The following is a 10,504-nucleotide window of genomic DNA, read 5'->3' as shown; positions in this document are numbered from 1 at the left end:
TCCGGGCCCTTATAGAAAACAATAGTCAAACTAAATAGAGAGTTTGCAGCATGATAAGTACGCTGTCATTGTTGGCTGAGGCTTTTCCCCAGCTCTGACGTTACAGGTCAAACCCTCGCGCTCTGCGCTCTGTCAGAGGTGTGAACGGACAGTATCCGTGTTTATGGGGGAATAAATAAACACGACGTGTAAAAATAAAAACTGTTGTTTACAGGAAACTCCTCCTGACTTAAATCTTCACATCACAATGAGTTTGTTTTATTTCATTTCATTTCCTGCCTCTTTCCTGCTCGGGGATGCTGTGGATGCAGACACCACCGGCTGGAGTTTTGTAACCCCCTCGTCAGGTCACGTGATGAATCAACAGGGTGTTTCTGTGAAATAACTGCAGTCCCGTCTTTGATGTGTCATCCCTGACAGTCTTTCAGACGCACTGGTGCGTTGCTTTTGATGTCCATTGAAATAAAGCAAACTGAAGCCCAGCCTCCTTTTATTTCACCATTTCATCACTGCTATTATCCCCCCCGCTATAAACCTGCGCCGGGCACTAACATTTACCCTGTGTGCTGAGAGTCCCTTTGTTTATCTGTGTGTTGGAGCGCTGAAGGTCTTCCCTGTCCATCAGCCCAGACACAGAGACCGGGTCCTTTGATCTCCAGGGTGGCTCAGTCCTGCTCCTCATCGACCACGCATGAAACGTTTTCTCACGTTCACATTCGGCTGATCCTCAATGTACGACAACATTGTTTCTTTGTGTGCTGCAAAACTGGCTCCATGAAAGCAACCAGATCTTAGAGACAGTCCTGTGGTGCTGGGGCCCCTGCTCCATCTCTACCAACGGGACCTACAGGATCCATGAACCAAAAGAATACCTAAAAGTCCACTAGACCTCCAGGATGTCGAAGATCAGAATCATATCAATGGGTCTCCATGGACCTCCAGAACCACTGAATGGCTAGAGAACTACTGGACCTTTATGAAAACTCATGGACCACTGGTCCTCAATAATAACTTCTGGTCTGCTGGACTACAGGACCACTAATGGGCCATTGCACTACTGGGCATACAGGATCACTGATGGATGGATGGACCACTGGACTACTAGACTACTGATGATCCAGTACACTGGGCCAGACGGCTGATCTGCTGGACCTCAAAGACAACTAATGAACCATTGGTCCATAACTGATAAACTCCTGGACCTTTAGAACCACTGATGGGATGGTACTGGACCACTAATGGTCTAGAGACCTGCTGGACCTACTGGACCACTGGGTCAAGAGGACTGATAGACCAGGACCTCCTGGATAGATGTTGATCTTGTGGAGACTAATGCACTGTTAATCCATATAAACAACTAACAGACCAGATCTCCAGGACACCTGATGGACTTCTGGACCAGAGGACTGCTGGACCTTCAAGAGACTCAGAACACACCTTAAGGAGAACTGAAGCCGATCAGCTGCAAATCCATTCCAATCCATTCCTTCCAGACCACCTAACCTTCCTAGCAGCAGGTGGACCCTGGACGTCCAGGAGCCTGGTGGACTGACTGACCTCAGGGTCTCCGAGATGACTGAACACCGGACCTCCTGAAACACCTGAGCCGTTTGGTTCAGAGAGTCCCTGACCTGGAGCGGTGTCAGAGCCCTGCAGTCCAGCAGGTCCTGTGTTGTCGCTGTCCATGGTTCTGTAATGTGTTATTTCCTTAAAAAAAGAAAAGCAGGACAGGTTGAGATGTTCCTCTTCAGCCATGCTGGGATTTGTAAACTATGTTGGGCTTTATTTTTTGTTTATGTTGTACTGAAGTCATTGTGGTTTTAGGTTGCATGTATGCGATGAATTATGCTGAGGGAAAGAGGTTTTGGATTTCACTGGGTGACAGCTGCAATTCAGAGCTTAAAATGTCTCAACATTCAACTCAAGCGTTCACTGGCCCACTCATTTATTCATCATTTCCAAGCCTGAGTACTTCTTATAGTCTATAGCGATGGTGCTTTTTTAATATACTGTTGATCAGAAACAGTGTCACTGGTGGTAACCGTGGGAACCAGTGGGTGTAATTGAGCCCACAGCAGTCTGTCCCTCTGTCTTTTTTTTTTTTTTTTAAACCAAGAAACAATAAGAAAAGTTGAACAAACTCTAAAAAGGCTGAATAAAAGCTGAAAACTGAATCCAGTCCTTTATTTCCTCTCATTTGAATTTGAGTGAACCTGTTTACACCAAACTGTCTTCTCTTCAGATATCAACCTGGATCAAAGTCATATAAGTGTGTCCAGAGTGGAAAGGTGTCCTACCTGTTGGTGAATGTGTAGATCCAGTGTGATGTTGTGTATATCAACACGGAGGAGCAGGGACACTTCCTCTGATATTGTTGGCAGGCTCAGTTGGATGGAGGCCAGAGAGACAGCTGTCACTGAACCGCTGCCAGACTGGACTCACTCACTGACTTGGTTCATTTGTTCACATCACATCCCCCAGTGAAAACCTGATGAGCACTTAGTGCTTCCACATGACTCAAGATTCAGATTGTTAGGTTTAACTGAGAAAACATAGGATATTTTGTTTCTAAAGGGATAGTTCACCCAAAATTGAAATTTCACTCATTATCTAATCACCCTCATGTCGACTAAGGGCTGGGAGAAGTTTCAGAGTCCTCCGTGGCTTCTCTGAGTTACAGGGGGTCTCGGCGTAGCAGTGCATGTCCATATAACGGTTGCAAATGGATACCAATTGTCTTCGTAAGAAAAAGACACACCAAAAAACATCCTAATACCTCCATGCTGCTCGTATGTAATGTCCGTCTTGTATTGAAGCCCCGAAATGCAAAATTGTCCTGAAAAAAATTAAACAAGTCTATATTTCAAGCTTGTTTGTAGCGGAAGCTCCTCTTCCCGGTTAAAGCTTAAAATATAGACTTATTTAATTTTTTTCGGTATCCATTTGCAACCGTTATATGGACATGCACTGCACGCCGAGACCCCCTGTAACTCAGAGAAGCCAGGACTCTGAAACTTCTCCCAGCCCTTAGTCCACATGAGAGTGAGTAGATAATGAGTGAAATTTCAATTTTGGGTGAACTATCCCTTTAACTGGTTCTTCTGTGACTGTTTTTATCCTTCAGCTAAATCTTCTAAAACAAAAAAAAATTAATTCCTTTGGTGCACAGATGATGGAGTGGAATCACATCTTTGCTGTGTGGCGTCTCTCCTGCCTGCAGAGGGCTGGGAGCTGCTGAGCCTCCGTGTCTGATGGCAGCCAGCCACCAGGTGTCTGGAGATGGAGGCAGCGATCGGCCTCTAGGGGTCAATGTTTACAAGTGAACACTGCTGTGTTGCAGTCACCTGCTGGGAGCTGAGGGCCCGGGATTAAAATACCAGACACTTGCACTTACAGAGCACATCACCTCTGTCAGTTCGCCTCAGCGCTCAATAAAACAAGAAACACTAAAGTAGCCATTATTTTATATGTATTCACCATCAATAAACTTAACCTTTGCTATGAAGATTTATCTTAGAAGTCTTTTGACTGAAGTCATTATCACAAGTTTAGGGATGTAAATGAACATGTCTGCCAGAATCCTAATGTGTTAACATGCATTGTCCAAATAAACAAATAAATACAAACTGCTCTTTGTTAGACTGTTGTTGTTGCTGCACTGAGCAGAAAGTGAGTGTTTGCACTTTCCTGTCTGATCAGTGCAACATGATAAAATAGGTTGATAATCAGCCTTTTTTAAAACTATGAAGTGTGAATGCTTGTGTGTTGGATAGAAAAACATTCATGCATAAATAAAGACTTAGTAAATAATTGATAGATTCTACTACGATATTGATCCTCTGTATACAGTTAAACATTTAGTTAGTAATAGTTTATAACTGATCTAAGTATAAGAAAAATGTTTTTTCAACTTTTATAAGATCTTTTGGTAACATTTTATAATAATAAGTAGGCTACACACTATTAAACATTAGGTAAGCATTAAATACTGAATTCATCATTTATAACACATGGATATAAACACAGTAAAATATTTTACTTATCATTGATAAGCACTAACTGTATTTATAAACTACAGACTAATGAGCATTCATGCGTTATAAATGAAGAATTCAGTATTTATTAATGCTTAACTAATGCTTAATTGGGTGTACTTATTATAAAGTGTTGCCGTTTTTTTTAAAGGCTCTATGTTAGCTTGTTAACTATTCCTACTAAAGGTGTTCATTAGAAACACCTACTGTAGCATCACCTAGCTTAGCTCAGTATATCCCCATTAACTGCCAACTGTGGAGACTGATCCTCTGTGTTTGTAAATGAATGATTTACTTGTTATGTAATTCACAACTAAATACTCTATAGTGTCCACACATCCCATCAGCCCAGAGGATGAATGTTTTTCATTGGCCACCTCACCTGATGACTGTTAGCCGCAGTGGAAGTGATGGACAGAGAGGAGATGTAGGAAGAGATAAATGTCGCTAAATGAAACAAACTAAGAGGGAGCAGGGGCCACAAAGGGCCCCTACAGTCTCTGAGGTCCTGCATTCCTGTTGAGTAATATTAGAGTTTGGCATTCATAACAAGCCATAGCAAGGTGTTACACTTTGTATGACACAGTTTCTGCTTTCAGGACGGCCTGCCTTGTTTATTGACTCTGTGGCTTTTGGTCGGCATTTCAAAAAAAAGCCCAAAAGTCTCAGGCGGCATCGCTTCCCAGGCCCCCCTTGGGAGGAGCCATTGTCTGGGCCAGGAAGCCTCCCCAGCCTGCAGGTATAGAATGACAAGGCTTTATATGCAGCTACCTATAGGGGCCATTCTACAGAGCTGCTTCAAAGTCCCAGCTGAAACATCTTCAAACTCATGTGTCTTTTCCCCTCAAACCTAACACATGCTGCCAAAATCTGTCATAGCTGAAACACAATGATATAGAATTTAAAATAAAGATTATGTTTAGGATTTTGGTCTAAGTTTATATTTATAGTTGATTTTAATTTCTCACAAGTGAATCAATTAGAGTGGATTTTTCATTTGATTTCATTCATATGGCGCATAAATTAGTGAGTTAAACATCAGCTGAAACACAAAATATGATAATTTTTTACAGCTCATCATGTTAATGACTTTATCTTTGTAGATAAATTAAACTGTATGAATAAATAAATAAATATCACTGACACTTTTAGATAAAGCTGACAACACAGATTTCCTTTTAATTATACAGACAAGGTTGTTTAATTAGATGATCGTAATTCACCTGAATCTGTACCAGATGAACTACTGTAACATGCTAACTTAGAGGTGCAGTGCAGTCCACCGCTGAAATCTAACAGACCCATTTGAAGTAGACGTTGTGGTCACATTACTATAAAAAAATAAATAAAATAGATGAGGTGGAATGAGGCAGAAAATGATTTTGGTGTTCTGCTGGATGTGGAACAGGGGAAAAAAAGGCCTTCATCTTCATCGTCAGAGACCCACTGCTGAGGGCGCTGTTCAGAGCCATTTAACTGACAAAATCTGTTTTCATGCACAGACAAAATCCATGACCTAGTAATGATGATAAATGAGTAACAGCAGCAGCCACAGAGCTGTTGCTGCTCTCGCTTACTGGTAAACACCACTGACCAACGTTGACACGCAGCAGCCGCAGCAGCTCTGACACACTCACGTATTTCATGAATGAACTGGACCGACACCGCTCTGTTCATTCACTTGACCCGTGTTCTTGTTTTAAACTGACACCGTCCTGACACGTCTCGCTTCCTGCTGCAAGTCAGACTCCACCCACAAACCCGTCATCAGTCGTTGCAAACAAACAAAACACACAGAGGCTTGACACACGTTCAGTCAGACTGAGTGATGTTCTCCTCTCAGTCCTCCAGCTAACTGTCCAATCAACACGCAGCCTGAAGAACATGATCTGATGAGTCTGACTGGCTGTTGAGCTTTTTGCTAGAATCTCATTCTGCACCTTCAGTTGCCGTTCAAACCGCGTCACGTGACAGGATTTCAAAATAAAATAGTTATGTTTTATATGACTTTGTGTTTCTTAAAGCTGTCGTTGACAAATTAGACCACGGACCCCCCCCCATTGGACAAAATTTTGAAACAAACACCAGATTCACAAATATTTGTTCTGAGACTGAATAATGTTACTTTTTTTTTAGTCAATGTATGTTCAAATTACTGCCAATGGCATGAATTTTTGGAAAGAAAATCCAGACATTTCTGGCAAAAATTTTATATTTCTGAAAAAAAAAATAAAAAAAAATAGGTAAAATTTTGAGAAAAAGTTGGGGACCCCCTTGAATCCTCTCAAGGACCCCTGGGGGTCCCCGGACCACACTTTGGGAACCACTGTCTTAAAGGATGAAGTGAGGCCACTACAAAAACCTCTTTGTTACTCAAATTTCACATGTCACAGTCATGACTGTTTCCATAGCAATGGCCAGTCAGTTGTAAAGATGCTAGTTGGCTAAATGTTAGCTAGCACGGTGGTAACTAAAGCATGTGAGAGACGGATGCAGGTCCAGGTCCTGATCAGAGGACTGGAACTCACACTGTTTCTGTAGCAACATAAAACAACGATGGAGAAGTCTGCAGGAATCATGTCAGTGTTTCTTCTGTTGATATTCACAGATCAGTGTGTTTGGGACTGACCCCTCCCACATGAGCACACACTGTAAATAATGATTTTATACGTATTGAGCCATCTCAGATGTGGTTTTGGGGTTTAAATAGAAAACAGAAGGGTCTTCATAAATCCCTAAGACTGACACCAGCGTTCAGCAGAGTGGTCCGCAGACAGAACCTGAACCTTTCGACGCAGGGGAACGCTGCTGCTGATGAATTTTACATTGACGGACAACTTTGTCTTTTCTGCTGTGCAGCAACAGATGGTCACTTTAACAAATGAGCTGCAGAGGGGAGAGAGGGGTAATGTCACTGAGGGGGGGGGGGGTACAGCACTAAATGCACAAGTTGTAATAAACCTGGCGTAGCGGCCACACCTGTCGGCTGCAGCTCTCCACAGGAGGAATGTGGGTCCAGAGTGAAGCCCAACACGGGTCGTTATCGGAGCACATGTGTTATAGTTGTGAACTGTAACGAGAAAATATGACATAACCCTCAGGTCTGTCGGCGAACTGACAGTGTGTTAGAGTTAGTTTAAAGAAGTATTAACCGAAATGTAAATCTAGCCCGATCATTCGAAGCAGATGTGTTCAAAACACAAACATCTGTATATGATTAAAGGAGCACAACTGTTTAACATGTGGGGTTAAAAACAAAATGTCCTGTTGTGAGTTTCAGGCCGTGACTGAAACAAACAGAGAAACTCAAGAACGTGACCTTCAGTTACCTCTGAGATACAAACGTATGCTTTAAAGAAATGAGAGCAAAATGTTTATTAAATGCTGCTGTCGGCTTTTTTGCAAGTAAAAAACTAAACAAAACAACAATTGTGATTGGGATCATGTGTCTGTGTAAGGGATTGTGTTGGTGGTGTGATGAGGGAACACCATCTCCAGTGTTTTTATCACGGAGGAACAGTCGGATGTGAGGTGTGAGTGGACAAACAGTGACACAAATAGCAACACTGGTAAAATGAAGAAATAAGTCTTATCAATAACTTAACACCAAATCAATAAGTCAGGGATCAAATAAATATTTTTCCTTTAGTTTACAGACAGTAGACGATCACAGCTCGCTCTGCTTCCTCGTGTGAATCTGACAAAAAGTGCTTTTCAGTGTGAAGTCCTGTCTTCACCGCGGCCACGTCCGTCAGCACCGAGTCCATCTCATAGAGTCACTGTACAAGCACTTTATACAACACAGGGCGGAAGCTTCCCACATTACTAAATAGAAGATTATACAGCGTGTGTGTGTGTGTGTGTGTGTGTGTGTGTGTGTGTGTGTGTTAAAGAGGCTACGTCTGTCCCAACACTTGGCCTCAGGTCTTTTCTTCCTCGTCTCTGAATGTTTCTTTTTCTTTGTGCGCTGAACAACAAAAACCTCCACTGATCCAGAACGCAGAGTCTCCACAGCCCCCCCCCCCCATCCCATCCCCGATGAGTCCAGGTCCTGGTCTATACTCAGTCCTCTGCTGCCGCTCGACCTCGGCCTTTCCTGGCACGATGTCGGCGTCTTCTGCGTTCGGTGCGGCTGCCGTGGCGACGCGTGTGGTGGTGGTGTGCGCTCTGACTGTCTCTGAGCCTCCTCACCATCTCGTGGTCCTTATTGCCCAGCACCCGGGGCAGGAAGAGCGAGGCTTTGTCCGTGCTTCTGGTCTTGAAGCCTCTCCGTGGCCGTCCCTTGCCGTTGATGGAGACGTACCACTGGCGTTTGGCGCTGGCTCGCCGCTTGTTGCCGCTGCCTCCTACGCTGCTGCTGCCGCCCCCTGGTGGCAGCGCCTGCTCGGTGGAGTGGTGGCGGGAGGCGTAGGTGTTGTACCCCAGCTCGTGGATCCGCTCCACAAACTCACACTCTTTGTTGAACACTTCCTGGGGAGAGACGAGGAGGAAGGAAACAGTCAGCCACATTTGTCAGGCAGCTTGCAGCATGTTTTTTTGATTCAGGGGGGACAAACTCTCAAAGACACCCAGTGTTTCCGCTCTGCTCCCACCACCAGCCCCTCTGACACCCCACACCCCACACCACACACCGCACCATGCAGCAGCCTCACCGTCCCACTCCACATAAACACTGGATTCACAGGAGAGCAGGAAACACACATCTGAGGACTTTAAAGGGATAGTTCAACATTTTGGCAAATTGGCCTATTGCCATAATCCCTGTAGTTTTAAGAGGAGGTTCATTATCATTAATAATCGGTGCAAGCTGTTTTTCGTAGTGAATGTGCAGGTCGCAACTTCTCAACGAGAAAGTTTGGAGTTGTTGGATTGTGTATTTGATGCGTTTGATGAGGGAAAGGCGAAAATACCATACGCCTCTGTTGTGTTGGCTGAGCAGCTCACGTCTCTGCCCCGCCGATCTCAAAACAACATGCACCGATAACTGAAGGTAATGAACCTCCTGCTATGACTATGGCAATGGACCAATTTGCCAAAGATGTTGAACTATCCCTTTAACCTACGAAGACCATGCGGATGAAGGTGATGGAGTCTGTACCCACCGATGCATACAGCCGGCCCTTGGCGTTCATGGCCAGGTATCTGTCAGAGAAAAGCCCTTTAATGGCCACGACGCCCACATCCACGGCCGTGATCTCCATGATGCCTGAAACACACAGAAACAGACTTTTACATGACGTCACGTGGAGGACTACTAGACTAGACACGTGCTCATTATCATTTACAGCTGATGTGTCGGTCAGTGATGTGTATTGCAAATGTCAAATGGAGCACAACACATCAGAAACTAATCGACTCTTAAACAAACAAACGGTTGTCAGAGGAAATGAATTCATTTCCGCTCCAGTTGAAACCTGTTCGCGCCTCGTTCCGTTTATTGTCTCTTTTAATCAGTGTTTGATTAATTGGTTAATCAGCGGCCTATTGACACACTCTAATGGCCCTGATGAGATAAACACATCTGACAGGATGTTAACACTGATACTTGTAATAGGGATTTATGCTACTCTCTCTCCTTCACACACACACACACACTGACAGCGAAACTCTGGAGATCCTTATAAATTAATTATATCAAACTGGTTATAATCTCTAAACAGGATAAACGTTCAATATTCAAGTTTATTAAAAATGATTAAAGTGTTTATTCTAAAGTTAAACTTTAATAAAGTTTAATTTTAAAAGTTTTAATTTAATTAAAGTCATTTTTTTCTGTTCAGATTTTCCTCCCTCTCTCTCATACACACACAGACACACACAGACACACGCACACTGATCCTGTCACATCAGCTCAGCTCGTGATAATCACCGACGCCTTTCTGTGCGTAAAAGTGTCTGTACTCACTCAGCGGGTTGTTTTCCTCCAGGGAACCGTCTATTTTCCCGTTAGGGTGGATCTGTAAATGATATTTCGTGGCGCAGTAGAGTTTCCTTCTCCTCGGGGCTCCTCCGAGGTGTTCGTACACTCCTCCGCGACCCCCGGCGTCCCTCCGCTGCCGGGGGTCGCAGTAAGCCTGGCCGGGGGCGCAGCGGGCCCGGGCTCTAACGGGGTCCAACAGGCTCAGCAACACCAGCAGAGGTATCATCAGCATTGTGGCATGGTCGGAGAGCGACGACTGCGGCGAAAAATAACTAAATAACTCCCGTGCGGCTCTCGGGGTCCCATTAAAGTTGTCGGGGTCCGGGGCCCCCACGACGCTGGAGAGCTCCGTGGAGTGGACGCCGCTGATAATGCAGAGCCGCTGATGCCCGAGGTGGGACCCGCTCCTCTGCTGCTGCTGCTGCTGCTGCTGCTGCTGCTCCAAGTCCCTCCTGCGGGTCTGACTGACTGAGAGCCTGAGCTCAGACCGAGCGCTCATATAAAAGAAGCTTGTGGCGACAATAGGCTGAACTCCGACCAATTGATACAA

The 10,504-nt window shown here is 44.5% G+C and overlaps 1 protein-coding gene across 1 annotated transcript; it reads right to left on the bottom strand.

Annotated features, from left to right (window-relative positions):
* Positions 1–8,096: 8,096 nt before the first annotated feature.
* Positions 8,097–10,260, bottom strand: fgf3 (fibroblast growth factor 3). Its single transcript, XM_085772991.1, has 3 exons — positions 9,940–10,260; positions 9,137–9,240; positions 8,097–8,504 (listed from the first exon to the last, which is right to left on the bottom strand). Exons 1-3 carry the CDS (start codon positions 10,184–10,186, stop codon positions 8,097–8,099), a joined length of 759 nt encoding a protein of 252 aa, XP_085629117.1. The 5' UTR covers positions 10,187–10,260.
* Positions 10,261–10,504: the final 244 nt, after the last annotated feature.

The sequence above is a fragment of the Trachurus japonicus genome, chromosome 3 (assembly GCF_045865225.1).
Source record: "Trachurus japonicus isolate A0001 chromosome 3, Traja_1.0".
In the NCBI taxonomy this organism is placed as follows: Eukaryota; Metazoa; Chordata; class Actinopteri; order Carangiformes; family Carangidae; genus Trachurus; species Trachurus japonicus.
This window is presented reverse-complemented; position numbering and strand designations above follow the sequence as displayed.